At 42.9% G+C, this 18628-nt stretch overlaps 1 protein-coding gene across 3 annotated transcripts in view; it reads right to left on the bottom strand.

The window, feature by feature from the left end:
* ADCY8 (adenylate cyclase 8) overlaps positions 1–18628 on the bottom strand; it is a 225256-nt gene that overhangs the window by 89851 nt on the left and 116777 nt on the right. For all 3 annotated transcript variants that reach the window (XM_010811937.4, XM_025001640.2, NM_001192841.1), the window contains exon 7: positions 17761–18031. In XM_010811937.4, coding sequence (XP_010810239.2) covers positions 17761–18031 — 271 coding nt within the window. The remainder of the gene's footprint in view (positions 1–17760; positions 18032–18628) is intronic.

Here is an 18628-nt window from a genome sequence, read left to right as displayed (position 1 = left end):
CCCTAGCAGTTCAGCAGCATTTAAGATGGTTAAGGCTCCACGCTCAGCTACAGAGGACATGGGTTCAATCTCTGGTTGGGGAGCTAAGATCCTGTATGCTTTGATGTGTGGGGAAAAAAAAATGATTGAAGCCCAGATGAAAATCAGAGTTCCTTCTGAACTCAAGTTTCTGAACATAGGGTCTTGCTGAGAGTCTCGGGATTTTGTAAACTTCATTTGGATGGGGTAGGAGAATATAAACCCTCTCAAACTCATCATTTGGTTTATGACCAGAAGACTGTTCTTTCGGAATCATGTTTATCTGTGTACATACTAACAATGTACATTTTTCTTTTTAAAATAGGTCCTATGGCTTCATGCGAAGAGTTGACTCATTGGAAAAGACTCTGATGCTGGGAGGGATTGGGGGCAGGAGGAGAAGGGGACGACAGAGGATGAGATGGCTGGATGGCATCACTGACTCGATGGACGTGAGTCTCAGTGAACTCCGGGAGTTGGTGATAGACAGGGAGCCCTGGCGTGCTGCGATTCATGGGGTCGCAAAGAGTTGGACACGACTGAGTGACTGATCTGATCTGATGGCTTCATGGATAGTCATACATTTGGTATTTCTTAATCAGTTTGTGCCAGCAAATAACAAATTACTCCCAATGAGATCTTAGACTGAAAGTTTACTCTTGAAACATCCAGTTTTGTTGAGTCAAAAACACTTTAGCTCTTATGGATCACATATTCCAGTCTTCACACACCCTCTGCAGCACACCTGTAGATGCTGTAAATCAGCCCGCACATTCTCCGTTCTGGAATTTGAGGAAATCATCCCTCTCTTTCATCACAAGATTCTCTTAATTAACTCTTTCCCCAAAATCTTGTTCTAAGGAACACAGGAATGAAGGAATGCTTCTTTACAAAATGGTTTGTGGACCAATCAATTTAGGAAATGTGGATCCACTGTTTGTTTACTGCCATCCATTCTTACTACTCTCCTCCAGAGAAAGGGTTTTGTCTCTTTTTCGAATCTCTTTGTCTGGAGTGTGTATGCCAGAAGCTGGCACTAAAGTAATCACTCAGTACTGGTGTGTTGAATGAAAAAATTCTTACATCCTCCTATTGGAGTCTCACAGTACACATTACTGAAATAAAGGTACTGATAAGTTCTGCAGAAATCAGGCTTTTAAATTCTGCATTTTCCGAACTTTTATAACCATGAAACAGGTTTTGCTCAGATGTCCTCTACATGGTTCGTGGAGGACCACTTTGGAAATAAGACTCTAACGTTCTTCCCTGGTTTTGTTTGCAACTCTTACTTAGTGGATCTGTTTCTGATTCTGAATAGAATCTATTTGCTCGCCTCCACTTCTCTTCCACAGGCTAATGGCGTCAGCTTTCCCAATCACTTCACAGGTGACGCGGTTTCCACACAGGGCACGACAGTGCTCTCCACTTTGTCCATACCTTGAGTATACTACTGCACAGAATCAGACTGAATGCAAACATCAGACTCTGTGTTGGAGCCTAGGCAACTAACACAGTATGACCCGGTAAACAATTACTCCGTCTACTACATTTTACGCACTTGAATGTGTGGCAGCTAGGTAGAATGTCCTACTGCTTCTTTAAAATCCAATTCAGACATCATCTTCTGCAAGAAGCCTATTATGAGTCTGCATGTATTCTTAACACAGCAGTTACTGTGATGTATTGTTACCGCTTCATTGTGGGTTTGCCTGTTCCTCTAGGCTCTGATCTGGAGGGCCAGGCACTGTGTTTCACCCGTAACTAAACCTTCAGCATCTGGCATATTTGATAAATTCTTAATAAGCACTTTCGGAATGAATGAATGCATGCATGAATGAAAAGTTGAATGGCTGTGTCAGACTATTCTTAGGGCACTGTTTTCAATCTCTTGCTACCAAAAGTCTGGTGATGCTTTTCCTGTCTTCCCCCAAACGGACTCCAAATTTAGACTTTGTTTACCAAATTGCATTTATTAAATAAGAAGTAGTTTGTTTTCCTACTATTCAATTAAATGCCTAGTTTTTGATCAGCCTAGGATAACAGGCATTGCCACAACAGCTTAAGAGAATTCCAGCCAAGAGCAAGAACCTTGAAAGGCAGCTTTATGATGCTTCTCAGCATGGGGTTTTAATCAGGTGTTTGGAATCTAGAACATGAGGTCACAGATGGGAAAGCACTAACCTACAGTCCTTCCTGGGACCAATGCCTGGATAAACATCAGCTTGAGTGTTTCCCATGAACCAGAATAAAGCAAAGGTTAAAGTCATCAGTGAAAGGGTGTCATCTTTTAGCCCCGCTGGAGATGGAGTCTTGAGATTAAGTGATAGGTAGCTGTGACTGAAATCCTGCACTGTAGGCCAGCTTGCTATTGATTGGGAAAGACCCAGAGAAGATGCCCAGCCCAGCAGGCTCAGAGTCTCACAGGGATCTCTGTCTCTTATGCGGAGATGGCTTATCCTCTCCCCAGACTCTGGCTGTTTCCAGCCTCAGGCTGGAGGCTGCACTCTGAAGCTTCCTCAGCTGCTCCAGAGCTTCCTCCCATCACCCCTATGGCAGCACCTCCCTGAGCCTCACCTGGAGGCCTCTGTGGCTCCACTTCAGACTTGTCGCCTGCAGGGTTTGGATTGTGGAAACGGCAGAAATTGTACGTTTTAGTCCCTAACCCATTTTCTGTGTCCTGCAACTCTAGGCCAATGCGAGAAGAAATTGCCAGGAACAAACACTAAGCCTGAATAAGGGCTCCCCGGTGTACACATTAGAGCTCTTTTTTATTCTGTGCTATGCTCAGTCGTGCCCTACTCTTTGTGACCGCATGGATTGTAGCCTTCCAGGTTCCCCTGTCCATGGGAGTTCCCAGGCAAGAATGTTGGAGCAGGTTGCCATTTCCTAATCAGAAGATCTTCCTGACCCAGGGATTGAAACAAGCCTCCTGTATCTCCTGCATTGGCAGGCAGATTCTTTTCCACTGAGCCACCAGGAAAGCTCATTTTTTCCTTCTACTTTTATTAACCACCCCCAACCAGCCCCCAGAAGAGAAGACTTCTCCTTTTTTAAAAGTTATTTTTGTGTTCTTTTTGTGAAAGCTCACTAGGGAAAGCTTTGAGGTGATCTAGTCCAAAATTCAGAGAAGGCAATGGCACCCCACTCCAGTACTCTTGCCTGGAAAATCCCATGGATGGAAGAGCCTGGTAGGCTGCAGTCCATGGGGTCGCTAAGAGTCAGACACGACTGAGCGACTTCACTTTCACTTTCATGCCTTGGAGAAGGAAATGGCAACCCACTCCAGTGTTCTTGCCTGGAGAATCCCAGGGATGACGGAGCCTGGTGGGCTGCCGTCTATGGGATCGCACGGAGTCGGACACGACTGAAGCGACTTAGCAGCAGTCCAAAATTATTTGCTCCAGGAAGAATGCTTGTTGCATTTGAAAGTGGAACAATTATTGTTTTTCCCCCTCAAATCCAGGGATGGGGAGCAGAGATTTCTTTGGGTATGCAGGTCATGTTTTTCTGGTAAGAAGGTTCTAGTGAAGTGAGTGAAGTTGCTCAGTCGTGTCCAACTCTTTTCGACCCCGTGGACTGTGGCCTACCAGGCTCCTCTGTCCATGGGATTCTCCAGGCAAGAGTACTGGAGTGGGGTGCCATTCTAGGCGGTATTTATTTGGGAAAACACTGAGCTGGGGGTCCCAGGGAAAATATCCACATGGGGCTTTCCAGAACCTGCCATGTAACAATTTTTCCTTTTGAAAAAAATAGAGGTGCTAGTGAATTAGACCATTCTTTATAAGCAAGGGGTGTTAGCCAAGATTGCCACAATTTTCCCTGTCTGTACTGAGAAGAAAACGAAATGTCACATTCAAATGATGTACCTGATGCTTTTTCTAAAATTAGGGATATTGCTTACTTTCTCTCTCTTTAAGATATTTATACCGTCATCACCTATCTCCCAAACAAATCAAAAGAATGTTTAATGAGATCTTACTGTGGGAGGAGGTTTACAGAATACAACTACAGGAAGAGTTCAAGGGATTTTCATAATAGGCTCAGAGCTTCTGCACCAGGAAACGAAATAACAAGCATCAGAATGTCCACTCTGTTGGCTGAAATAATAGTCTGGACATTTCTAGCCAGCCTGCTCCAGGATTCCAGCACCCCTCTGTAGCCTGGTTCCCCATTCTCAATTGTCAGCAAACAATGTCAGTCTGGGGCCTGAGCTATTTGAGCCTTCACTGCTTCCCATTTGGAGCAGAATCGGAACTGTGCAAATATTGGCTGCATGCTGCACTGGATAGGGAATAAAAAATGTATAAGCTCCTTTGTCACTTTGTGGTCTGAAATTTCAAACTGTTTATGATTAAGAGAACAAAACCATAACCAGGAAGGTATCCCAAATTCTGGCAGATTCCACAATAAACATTTACTAATTTGCTGCTGATTTGAACCCCACAAACTCACTCTTGAACTTTTGACTAACATCGATAAGGCAGATCATCAAAACAGTTTACTTATTTGGGGGTTTAGGTCCCAGGTGTGCTAGGTTCCTTTCCCAGGGTCCTCTGTCTGACATTTAATGCCTCATTCTTTGTTTCAGTTCATCCAACTAGTGGCTCCTGGCTTTGGACACAGACGGTTGCCTGTGTCTGTGTTGGTTGCCTTTGGACTGGGTGCGTGCTACATTGCTTCAGTCCTGTCCTACTCTGTGCGACTTCGTGGACTGTAGCCTGCTAGGCTCCTCTGTCCATGGGATTCTCCAGGAAAGAATACCGGAGTGGGTGGCCATGCCCTCCTCCAAGAGATCTTCCCGACACAGGGATCGAAACCGTGTCTCTTGCGTCTCCTGCATTGGCAGGAGGGTTCTTTACCACTAGTACCACCTAGGAAGCCCCTCCGTTTAGCTGCTGCTGCTGCTAAGTCGCTTCATATGTGTCCGACTCTGTGCAATCCCAGAGACAGCAGCCCACCAGGCTCCCCCGTCCCTGGGATTCTCCAGGCAAGAACACTGGAGTGTGTTGCCATCTCCTTCTCCAATGCATGGAAGTGAAAAGTGAAAGTGAAGTCGCTCAGTCGTGTCTGACTCCTAACGACCCCATGGACTACAGCCTACCAGGCTCCTCCATCCATGGGATTTGCCCTTTAGATGAGGGGTAGGCAAATGGTCATTTGTGGCTGAATTTTTGGGCTGACCACAATTACAGGTAACTGGGCAGAGCTCTCGAAACAAGGTTACCCAGAGCCCACAGAGGGAAGCTCCAGCATTCAAGATTTTGTCCCGGAGCTCTGATCCAAGGACCTCAGAGCCAGATTAACCCAGGACAAGTGGTGCCTGACACTGATTCTGTCCGGCCAGGAGCTTGTCTGGCTCTGTTTGACTCATCTGCTAACTAATTCGGGATCCCTTAAGTCTGATTTCATCCTCTGAATTTCTCAGAAAGATGCTCATCTCACTTTGGGAATAGGATTGTACTCTTGTCATTACACACTTGAGCCATTTTTAATCAAAAATAGTTGCTAAACTGCTGCAGAATTGGCTGAAGCAGAACTTGGCACGCCCATTTAGATGTGGCCACTTTGAAGTTAGATGATTTGGGGGCAAGCTGCCAGTTGAATTATTAGCTTTTAAAATATCACATCCACAGTAACGGGTGGAAGAGATGTGCAAACCCCAGCTTGGACCTCATCTCAGGACTGGGTGGAGTGGGTGAGCGGGATGGTGTGGACTTAGGGAGGGAGGCAGGATTTCTGTCTGGATATGGCTCATGAGCTGGGGCGAGAGAAACCGACACACTGATGGCTTGTTTATCAAGCCACAGGATAGGTGTGAATCAAAGTAGTCACAGCACTGAAACGACTGGGCCAAAATGTAATTGACTGTGGCTGGAGAGGTGGCCACCAGCCCACTGACCAAGTGACCCTTTGTTCTGGCAATGGATTGGGTTGGCGATCAGATAATTTCAGCTCAGGTAATGAATAAACGAACATCTATCAGGACCGAAGTTATTCAGATTTCTTGTGAACATCAGTGATGTAGGTTTTTCAGAAATGTTAATGCCATGGGAAAAATTAGTGTGTGTGTGTGTTATATCTATATCTTTGTTTACTTAGCAGAAATTTGCAGAAAATTTAAATATAAGAATTACCTAACTTTTTATCTTTTTAAAAAGGTTCTGAAGTAACTCTTTTCAATGAGGAATATGACCTAACTAGTACATCAAGTTGTTCAGTCTGTCTGACTCTTTGCGACCCCGTGGACTGCAGCACGCCAGCCTCCCCTGTCCTTCAGTATTTCCTGGAATTTGTTCAGATTCATGTCCACTGAGTTGGTGATGCCATCTAACCATTACATTCTATCAAGAGTTGCTGATAAATTGCTCATATTTGGTGCTATAAGTCTATGGGTCTTATTATACAATTTGCTGATTAAGTTTAATGACTGATACTTTCCTGGATTCAGCTTCCAAGGAGCTCACATTACTGACCTGCAAGAATCCAGCCTCTAAACTTTTCAACAGAGATGGGGTGACAGGCTGGGACCTGGGACCCTCGGCTGCAGTGCTGCAATGCTTGCACCTGAACGCACCTCTCCACGAACCGCAAAACAGGAAGAAACTGGAAGGGACTAAAAGTAACTGTGTGCATGTGCAGTTGGGGCAAATTCTGAACAAAAGATACAAAAAAACCCCCAAAAAAGCCCAACTGCCACTTCTGAAGAGCCAGGAGCAAAAACAGGGAGTTGGTAGCAAAAGCAGGGTACTGTGCATGCCCCCTGCACACAACACCACCTAAAGGGTGGACAAACGACCCAAGCCACCCTTCTGGCCAGACCCCTGGATACATCCCTACCCTCATTCCGTATAAGGAACGAGCTCGCCCCCACTTTGGGGAATAAGCAAGCAAGGGAACCTGCTACTTGTTCTCGCTCCCTCCTGCTACAGCCGGGGCCCCAGTAAAGCCTTGCCTGAATTTCTTGTCTGGCCTTTGATCAATCTCTATACAGACGAGGCCAAGAACCCTGGTGGGGGGGGGGGGGCGGTAACAATAGCAGGACAAAACTGGGAAAAGAAGAGGCTGCTCCCTGGCTTCTACATCCTCTTATCCTAACTTTTCTACCACACACTTTATTAGACTGATCCAATTAATTTAGCTCTTCTTGGCTATCATTATTCCTAATGTTTGTTTCTGAGTTTATCACTTAAGAACAGTCCTGTGTCTAAGTACTCTAAAGATATGGACACCTGAGTGGGTGCTACCATGTATGATGAATATGGAGCTCTTAACTGTGGAAAATTCTGAAAGAGATGGGCATACCAGAACACCTGATCTGCCTCTTGAGAAATCTGTATGCAAGTCAGGAAGCAACAGTTAGAACTGGACATGGAACAACAGACTGGTTCCAAATAGGAAAAGGAGTTCGTCAAGGCTATATATTGTCACCCTGTTTATTTAACTTATATGCAGAGTACATCATGAGAAACGCTGGACTGGAAGAAACACAAACTGGAATCAAGATTGCCGGGAGAAACATCAATAACCTCAGATATGCAGATGACACCACCCTTATGGTAGAAAGTGAAGAGGAACTCAAAAGCCTCTTGATGAAAGTGAACATGGAGAGTGAAAAAGTTGGCTTAAAGCTCAACATTCAGAAAACGAAGATCATGGCATCCAGTCCCATCACTTCATGGGAAATAGATGGGGAAACAGTGGAAACAGTGTCAGACTTTATTTTTCTGGGCTCCAAATCACTACAGATGGTGACTGCAGCCATGAAATTAAAAGACACTTACTCCTTGGAAGGAAAGTTATGACCAACCTAGATAGCATATTCAAAAGCAGAGACATTACTTTGCCAGCAAAGGTCTGTCTAGTCAAGGCTATGGTTTTTCCTGTGGTCATGTATGGACGTGAGAGTTGGACTGTGAAGAAGGCTGAGTGCCGAAGAATTGATGCTTTTGAATGGTGGTGTTGGAGAAGACTCTTGAGAGTCCCTTGGACTGCAAGGAGATCCAACCAGTCCATTCTGAAGGAGATCAGCCCTGGGATTTCTTTGGAAGGAATGATGCTAAAGCTGAAACTCCAGTACTTTGGCCACCTCATGCGAAGAGTTGACTCATTGGAAAAGACTCTGATGCTGGGAGGGATTGGGGGCAGGAGGAGAAGGGGCCGACAGACGATGAGATGGCTGGATGGCATCACTGACTCGATGGATGTGAGTCTGAGTGAACCTCGGGAGTTGGTGATGGACAGGGAGGCCTGGCATGCTGCGATTCATGGGGTCACAAAGAGTCGGACATGACTGAGCGACTGATCTGATCTGATCTGATCATCTCAAGCTGTGAAAAGATCCTTTAAGGGGCTAAAAATGATACAAAAGTCATGGAGTGGGAAGACACAATGAAGTCTAGTGGTTCATAACCTGGAATTCACAGTAGTAGTTTGAAGATCCTTGAAACATAATGGTCATTCAAAAAATTCCATCAATACCCAAGGAATTAGGACTATAACTCCTTGTAGACTCCAGGTGAAGTGACAATAAGTACATACACAAATAGTCGAGATGAAGCTGGCCAGGCCAACAGAAATATCCAGGGTCTGTGCTCTGGGCTGGAACTGAATTATCTTATGGTGATTCGTTTCCTTGTGAAGAGCAGTAGCAATGGTGGGTCATGACACATGTGCCAAATCACTTTAAAAAGAGGGAATGCAAATTCACTCACATCAAATCCAATTTTCTGTGGAAAGAAAAACTCTGATATATATAAATCACACTGGGTCAGAACCATGAAAGGTATTCATGGAGAAAAGATGGGAAAATCTTGACATAACTCAATGAAGAACTTTTACAATGACACATCTCAGCCCAGCAAAACTGGCATCAAGATGAATAAAACTTAAATCCACTGCTATTTTTTCAAATTGAGGAAATAAGTAAAAAAACAAACAAACAGATTTTTGCTTTTTCTTCCTACCTACCTTCACACATTTAACATATCATACAATTATCTTCACATATTTAAAATACTATTGGGACTTCCCTGGCAGTCCCTTGGTGAAGATCCCTGGTCAGGGAAATTAAATTCCACATGCCTCTCTGCATGATCAAAAATAAAAATAAATAAAAATAAACTACCACTGCGTTCATTGGGTCCAGTTCCTCAGATGTTTAGGGTTCCTGAAACAACTAGTCAATCCCTGGTGAAAGAAGACTCCAATGAGTTTAGCAAAGTTTCAGCCAGCTACTGGCCATGGGGGAGCCACAGGCTGTGTCTTGTGCCAACTTATACACTCCTTTCCAGAGCTGTAATTCCATACGAGCCACAAACTCATCTCTCCCTTTATCTTTTCCACCTTAGTCTATCTCTGGAACTTCAGAGAAAGTGGGGATGTTGCGTCAAAGTTAATGGATCAAAATGCCTACTTAATCCACTCAACGCTCTCTGGATGGCTTCAAATCCATTTGCCTTTCTGAAGAGAGTGAAAAACCAGATCCCTCTAATTCCTGGCTGAACTCAGCTGCTATCTTCAGAGTCGGGACTAAGAGCAGCCTGGGGAGTTTTGTTGTCAGTACAAACCACGTTACCGGAAGAGTACAGATGGACTTCAGGGAAATGTCCAGAACCTATCATCGTGTCTATCCCCAAAGCCTGCAGATGTCCCATCCAATGAACATCAAAGCTTAATCTGATGTAAAAAGTGGTTCAAAAGAAATTACCTATGGAGGAAAATTTGCCTGTGGCTTCCTCTATACCAAGCCTGAACACAGACAACTAGATACTCAGCAGCTTGTCAAAGAAGCAGCTGACTCGGAAAACACAGCTTCCTCTTCAAGGCCACTGCCGCATATTTTGGGCATTTTTAGGGGTAGAAACTTCAGGTCAGGGTTCTCAGAGGGGAAGGAGAAGCATGTGCTTTAGTCCTCAGGAGCCGAAACCCAGGCTGAGATGATGGCCCTGTCTTTTCTCTCCTCCTGGGGTCTTGTTCCCTCATCCTTTGCTTCACTCCTGCTTGTCTGTAGATTTCAACTTAACCTCCCCTCCTTGGGAAGGTCTTCACTGACTACCTGGGATCACTATTCAGTTCTGCTAGAATGAGAACAATGTCCACTGAGCCTGATGACCTGCTAGTAATACCACTGGACTGTAAGCTCCCAGACAGCTTGGACCTCTTTCAGCATCTTCCTGTCCTCAGCACCAGTACAAAGCTTGGCAAATAATAGTTCATTAAGTAGTTGAATAATCAATGGCTGCATGAATGAGGAAACAAATGGACTTCTGGGGGGATTGACTTGCCCAAGTCAAATGCTAAAGTAAAATGAGCTTGAATTAAGAGTGTTCTTTGTCTTCTGGCCTTTCATATGCAAAAAGAAGGGCTCGGCCACTTAGTTTGCATACCACCTTTAGAGAGAAAAAGCAGGAAAGAAATCAAACCCTAGTGATCAGTATGTCTTGACAGGAGAATACAATGGTCATGTTGATTATTTTGCTTGAATGGTTATTTTGCCTGAAAAATAGCAAAGTGTGATGATGTTTATAATGATGTTTGGTTTCCCCCCCCTCTGTTTAATCAAAATGCAATTATCCAGAACACTGAGAGAAAGGGCAGACTTAATCCCCTAGTTAGATGAAATTTCATCTCAATAATTTTTTTTTTTTTTTTTGCTTTAACTCTTGGTTCTGATTTGGTATTAACATTTTAAGACAGTTTATTAGATGACAGTTACGCTAAACTGTTATACCAGGAAAACTGTAAACAAGGGGTATTCCCATTACTTCCCATCATCGCAAATAATTCCTAGTGAATTATTTGTTCTCTGGGCTTTGAGTGGCAAGATTCTGAAGTGTCGGTAACTCACCAGTATAGCCACAGACTTCCAACATGTGTCTGAGGCTGACAAACTGAAGGGGCAGTGTTGGAGCTGAGAGAAAAGTCATGGGACCATTTGGTCCAGTTCTGCCTTTGCACAGATGAGAACCCTGAGACCTAGAAGGGAGACATGGTGGCCCAAGGCCTTGCAATAGTATGCGAGGAATCAGGGCCAGGACTCCATTCTCTTGAATTTCTGTTCCAGCCCTTCCCACTATCATAGGGGCAAATTTGAGGTCCTGCAGAAATTTGCCCCAAGATTAGGAGACACACAGGGCTAACCGGCTTACTATGAGAAAACGGGCCCTCAACATCAAGTCCACATGGCTTTGATCAGCAAGGCAATCAGATGAGAGGTTTTTTTTTTTTTTCAATGGCTACAGAAAACAGGATCTAAGAGAAGTCCCAGCTGGGACTGATAAAAACATAATAACATAAATATGCTCTTATGTCCTGCTTTCAACCATGGCTAGCCTCACTCCCTACACATTTCTGGAGTCAAGGTTCTCTAGGCTAAGTGTAACTAAATCAAATGGTTCCTTTTTTGTTTTATTACTGCGTAGACATGAGAGACTTTCCTGCTTAACCCTTTCCATGCCAACAATGATCGCATCAGGACTTTCAGGGAGTGAGATGTTAGGGGTATTGCTAACACTACCTGGAGGAAAAGCTGGTCCTTTTCTGGAGTTTTCACAGAAAATTTCTAAATATGCCTGCAGAGAAAGTGAGTCATCTTCAGAGGGTGGGTGAAGACACACATATGTGCACACACACACACACACACACACACACACACACACACACGACCTTTTAAGATCAACTGACCAGGAAACAAGGTAGACGGTAGAAACCTGGTATCCATCTTCAGGACACAGAGAGGAGGCAATGCAGCCTGATTCAAAGCATGAAGGTTTCAGAATCAGACATGACCGGGTTCTGGTTTTAGTTCTGTTGTTCACTCACTATATGCCCTTCAGGGAATGAACTTATCTCTCACATCACAATTTTGTCACTTGTAAAGCAGGCACATCAAACTGACCCAGTAAGACTGATGTGAGAATGAAACGCAAAGACTTTGAGCAACACTCCCCACGTGGTACCCGGCCCCAGGCTCTCCACTTCTATGAGTGTCAGTGACGCCATGGGTGTTTATCTATGTTCCTGGTAAGGAAATGCATTTAATGTCTGTCTTGTTGTGTGGAGCACAAGCATACCTTATTTTAGTGCACTTCATTTTATTGCACTTTGCAGATATTGTGGTTTTTACAGATTGAAGGTTTGTGGAACCCTGCCTCAGGCAAGTCTATGGGTGCCATGTTTTTAAAACCGCATTTGCTCACTTGGTGTCTTTCTGTCACATTTTGGTGATTCTCACAATATTTCACACTACTGCATTATATCTGCTGTGATCCGTGATCAGTGATCTGTGCTGTGACTACCATGATTCACTGAAAGCTCAAGTGATGGTTATCTTTTTTGGCAAAAACATGTTTTTTAATTAAGGTATGTACATTTTTTAAGACATAATGTTATCACACGTTTAATAGATGACTGTATACTGTTACTATAACCTGTATGCACTGGGAAACCAAAACATTGGTGTGACCTGTTTTATTGTGACATTTGCTTTATGATGGTGGTTTGGAAGCAGATCTAAAATAATTTCATTTGTGTTTTCGATCTTCACAGTACACATATGAACTTCATGAATAATGACCAAAGTCAGTCTCCTGTACAGAAACAACTAATATATATAACAGAAGTACCAAATCTGTACTCTCCCCACCAGTGATTCTTTTAAAAGGTCTAGAGGAGTAATGGAAAAATGCCTAGGTTCTGATGTCATGATCAATGTGAAAAGGAGGGATGGGACAATGGTGATGATTTCTCAATAAACAGGGGAGAGAACCCAGGCTTTAAAAGGGGGTTTGCTTCTAAAAGAATAGCTCCATCTCTCTTGGCATATCACCTGTCATAAAAATCAAGTTGTATGGCTGGTGCACTTTGCTGTACAGCAGAAGCTCACACTGACATAGTAGTGTAAAGCCACTATACTCCAATAAAACACACACACACAAAATCAAGTTAAAATGATTCATATCCTCACACAATGCACTTTATAGAGACATAAAAGCTTCAACCTTTGATATCCTCTTATAAATCACAAGTAAAAATGCTGTTTGTCTAATGAGTCCATTCTTGCTCCCTACAATCCATTCTCCACAGGCAGTTGGAATGATCTTTTAAACATATAAATCAAATCATGTCACTGGCCAGCTTAAAATAGTTCTATCACTTCCCTAGAATAAGATCCAAAGTCAACCAGGTTTTCAAGCTCAGCCTCTGTCTCCTTTAACTTCATCTTGTGTTCCTTCCTTCCCCACTCACTATGCTCTAGTCACTTGGGCCTTTTTGCTCTTCTAACACACCAAACTTTTTTCCCCACCCAGGGTCTTTGCACAAGCTGTTCCTACTATACATAATGTCCTTTTCCAGGTCATTCAAATGCAGGGTTCTTTCAACACTCATGTGAAATTTTCAGAGATCTCTTGACGTAGTAAGTCTGCAGTAAATTCTATTTGATCCTTAGTCATGTATCCATCTATATTTACTTCTCAGTACTTTTGTGTTTTGACTAATTGTCTGCATTCTCTACTCCCTTAAAATAAGCTCATGAAAGATAGGGGCCAAGTCTGTCTTCTCCTTACAGGATCCTCACCGTCTCAAAGACAAAGACTGTTCAGCAATTGAATGAACCAGAGCTCAAGCTTACAAACAGATTTTAGTTATAGCATGGGGAAAATATGATCTTCAGAATAAGGACCCTTTTCTTACGTCTTCATTTTCATCTCAAATTTTGTCTCTGTTCTGAGAAATTCAATGACCATGTTGATGACTCACTCAACAGCCTAGCCTTGAAATTTCTTGGATATCCTCCTTGAGGTCAAAATGTTCACACTTGTGGTGTACTTCAGCTATCTACTTCTTACTTTTGTAATCTTACATTTCAATAGTCCATGTATAATCATAAGCTTCTTGCCTTCTAAGTTTTCTTAATTTCATTTCACTCAGAGGCTCAGAGCATAGGAAACCTCACAGGTATCTGAGCCAGGGTTCAGGGAGCCAGGACACCAAATCAGTGGGCAAAACATCTGCCCATGTCAAGAGTAAAGGATAAAAAGCATAAGTGTTTAGGGTGTCCAAGAGTGGGCTGAAACAATTTTAGCCCAATGGGGCACAGATATAGGGGCTGGGAAGATGCACAACATCTAAACCAAGAGATTATCTTCAGGCATAGATTGGGACTGAAGGCTCACATAGAGGCCAGAAATAATTCTAAGTGACTTCCCTTGCTCCTGCAAACTACTAACGGACTCCTGAAATGGGTAGTGGAGAGGGGACTGGGGTGGAGTTGGGGTTATTGGAAATCCAGAGCTCTCTCATATCAACTTGGACAATCTGGCTTCTGACTTCACCACTGCATCAAGTCTGCCTCTTGCCAATGTTGTTTTCCAATCCAAGTCAAATTGGCAATTTTCAGTCGTCCTTTAACTGGGCCTTTTGGCTACACTGGACACTGTTGATCACCTCGTCCTTCTCACAATGCTCTGCTCTGTCGGCTTCCATGATACCTCATCGCCTAATCTCCTCTGGTCACTTTGCTTCCTATCTGTCTCTGTCATGGGATCCTGACTCTTCTTTACCTCCTGCATGTCTGTCTTACACTTTCTTACTGTTTTATTGTGCATATTCCTTAGCATGATCTCTTTCACTCTCATGGTTTCATCTACCCTCAAATGTTACCAGACTCACATCCCTTGTGTAATCCTTTTATGCTTAAGCTCCAGAAGTGTGTGTTCAACAGCCTTTGGATATCTCCCCTTGGACCTCCCCCAGGCTTTTAGTGTTTCCTTCCATTCCAGTATTGCTTATTTTGGTGGGCAGGTCTACCATCCATCCTGTCAGATCTAAGCAAAAAACCAGGAAGTTAAACTTGACTGGGTCTTCTCCTTTTCTACCCACATTTATTCATTCAATCAGTTTAATTCATTCAATTAGCAAACTGTAAACAAGCCTTGTTATTCGTCAGGTATTGTTCTGATTGTGGACTCAACAGTGATAAGGGAAACAGACACAATCCCTGTCTTCCCAAACCATATAAACTACTGGCTGACTTCATCTGTAAAGTGTTTCTTTCCTCTGTCCCTCCTTCTCTATTATTCTAGCAGTAGTTGGCATGAAACAGACGCTCAATTAATCTTTATTGAATGAATGAATACATGAGAATGTAACTATCCAAACATCTGCTATCCATATAGCACCGATTACAGCATGGCATACCACTGTCATTAAAAATACGTCAAAGAATACTTTATGAATCAATAGAAGCTAAAACATCTGGCCAACTTAGCTAGAAAACCCCCAACAAAGCATTAGTATGTTTTGTCTGTGTTAAGCTAACACTTAGATGGTCTGGGCTTTCTGTAGTACTGACCGGGTGATTTGGCAGAGCACAGGCTCAGCCAGACCAGTCTTGATCTCTTCCAGGCACACTCTATGTCCCTGCACTGCACATATGGCTCACTGACTTCCAGGGCTAAGCACAAGTGCATCTGTGACCATTTTAATTGACTTAATCATTTCCAAAATGTTATTAGTACCACTTGGTTATCAGCATATCAGCTCTTAAGTCTTAAGACATCAAAACAAACTGAGATTACTCATCCTGAAGATGGTAAATACAGGCAAAACTCAGGCATCTTAAGAAATATATGGTATGGTTAAACACCAAAAATAATAATCTTTGACTAATAATGACATCTTTATGATATCAGTTAAGATCATTAGGAAATTAGCAGAGAAATATTTCTAGTATTCCTATATAATTCTACCAGATCAGTCAATCATGAATTAAAACCAAGTATCTCTGCCTCTCTTCTGGGTTCTCAATTCTTAGTAGTAAGGATAGGCACACTGAGACTAAAACAATTATTAACAGAAATTATCCCCATTTCCACAATCAGCTTAAATGGATGGAGTTTTTCAAAAGGAAAGACCAAAAATAAAAGGAAAAACATAAAAGCAAGAGAGACAACTTTATGCACAGTTACTGAGGTGCTCAGGGTGAGGTGTGCATCTTTTTAAAAATAACCAGCATTCAGGCTCAAGTTAACAATAGACAGAGGAAACAGATGGTACTTTCAGCGGGGCATGCACCAACTCCAGGAAGTATTTAAGACTGTAATTTTCTATAATAGCAAATTGTACCATGCGCACCAATTCAGGGATGGAAAGAGGTAGGTATTGAAATCAGTGATGACTTGTGTGGGCATAATAATTTGCGAGGAAAGTAAACACTCACAAAAGAACACTGAAGACCTAAGGGTCGACTCTTGCCATGCATGCAGACACGGTTGAACCTGCATCTTTGCCCAGTGGAATGAGTTCCATGCATTGATCTATAGCTCCTTTACACAGAGCTGGAAGGAAACGGAGGTCACCCTGGCCTCAGAGCACCCTGTCGATCTTTCAAATGCAGAAGAAAGAGGCAAGACTTTCAGCATTTTAACCTTTTCTATTTCACATGCCTTTAAGTAGACAGATTTTTCTTAGTGACAAGTCAGTGAGAAATGTTCAGTTCTGGGGATTAAAACAATTAACTTCTATATGTCTTCACAAAGCTCCAGATACTATCAATTTGGTCTGTTTACTTCATAGCAGTTTCAGCTTTTCCTTGGCTCAGGAGCATGTCAGAAGCTGTTTACAAGTATTATATATGGACATTTTGGGGTAAGTTTCTTTTAAAAAGTGCAATGATTTCACATAACTTACATAAGGTCAACTATGTGTGCCCGCCCTAAATAATGAAAGGGAAAACCCACATCAGAGCAGGTAATTTTGCCCATGCTCTGACCAAGCACTCGGGCCGTGGAGCGTCCCTGAAGCCACTTCGGTTCTCCTTTGGTCAACTTCAGTTCTCTGGTGCTTCTCAGAGTAAGAGCACCTCACTGGGTTTAGTGTGAGTCTAGTATTGAAGATATAGTTAAAAAATAATTAGATTCTTTGATCATTTACACTTTATGTACTGAGCCCTATGTCTTATGCGTGCACTGCTCAGTCGCTTCAGTCATGTCTGACTCTTTGTGACCCTATGGACTATAGCCCTCCAGGTTCCTCTGTCCGTGGGATTCTCCAGACAAGAATACTGGAGCAGATTGCCATGCCCTCCTCCAGGGGATCTTCCTGAACCAGGGATCAAACCTGTGTCTCCTGCGTTGCAGGTGGATTCTTTACCATCTGAGCCACCAGGGGTGCCCATCCTATGTTTCATAGAAGATGCAAATCCACGCTACATAAAAATAGCATCATATTGATGGCTTTGAAATCACTTGCTACTCTTGAATGACCTCACCTTTACCTCACTTGCAGCCATTATATTTCCCAATCAACAGTGACCTTCTGATTCTAAATTTCAGAGGGTACCTCAGTTCTCTGAGCCAGCCAACTAACTGAAAAAAAAAAAAAAAAGACATTCTTATGGATTTGACCTTCCTCTTCCGTTGCTAGTTTCATAACATGATGTTTATCTTCTCCAACATGAGGAATTAATTTTGGTAAACTGATAATTCAGCTTCACATGATATTTATTTTTAACTAGGTCAAAAAAAAAAAAAAAAAGTGGGTGTTGAGAACCCTCTGGTATTCCTGACATTTCCTGAAATTGACTGCATAAGTTAATTCCATCCTGAGGATACATGTTTGATCGTTTACGATTAAGATGCTCAATGAAGAAAAGGTTAAAGATGAATCGGTTTTCCCTGAGGCATCTGGGTTGGAGGTGCACATGCATTCACAGCAAACTGGAAGAAGGAAGCCAGGACTTACGTTCTGTTTCCCCACTATGTTATCGAAGGGCAGTTCGGGGCTCCAAGATCCCTCTGTGAACGTCGCCCCGCTGTTTCTCCTGTCTGAGGAGCTCACAGACTCCTTGACGATGTCTTCGGGCAAAGACAGCAGACTCTCCTCAGGCTGCTTAATTAAATAGGTCTCTATATTATGCTTCCTCAAGAATTCATTCCTCTCTTTACCGTGACCCTCTTCCACATTATAGTCACCGTTGAGGCAGTCCAGCGTGGCCTTGGAAATGTGAATCCGCCTGTGTGGACAAAGCATAGGTTGTTATACACCTGACGTGCCTTGCAAAGGCCATCTTTGTTTTTGGTTCTTGTGCAAACCCGACACCAGGGCTGTGCGTGGGTGCTGGGAGGACATGTCCTCAAGGACTGTATCTTTTCCTCTGAAAAAAAAGCAAAAAGAATAAAAGAAAACAGAAATATAAGCATAAATCAATGAGCAGAGTATCTACCACCAACTTCACCCCAAGGGACCCTGTAGCCTCTGATAAATTGCAGCCCCATTGAGACACATTTAAGCAACCTCCTTTTTTCCCTCATGACTGTCAGCCTGATCCCAGCAACTTTTAAACACACGTGATTTTTTTTCAGTCGTGTTGATTATTTTGGAAAAACAAGTTCTATAAATGTTGCTGAATCCAATGGCAATTATTGTCAGATTACCATGCAAATGTATACTTTTCCTATCATTTCAATTTTCACACATTTATGCCTTATTTCTACAATTTATCTATAATCTTCTTAAGAAAAAAGGCAGGTCTTACAAGTCCACAGGGCTACATGGAGGAATGCTTTATGAAAACCACAGTAAGATGCGATTTCCCCTGTAATGTGCACGT

The sequence above is a fragment of the Bos taurus genome, chromosome 14 (genome assembly GCF_002263795.3).
Source record: "Bos taurus isolate L1 Dominette 01449 registration number 42190680 breed Hereford chromosome 14, ARS-UCD2.0, whole genome shotgun sequence".
In the NCBI taxonomy this organism is placed as follows: Eukaryota; Metazoa; Chordata; class Mammalia; order Artiodactyla; family Bovidae; genus Bos; species Bos taurus.
This window is presented reverse-complemented; position numbering and strand designations above follow the sequence as displayed.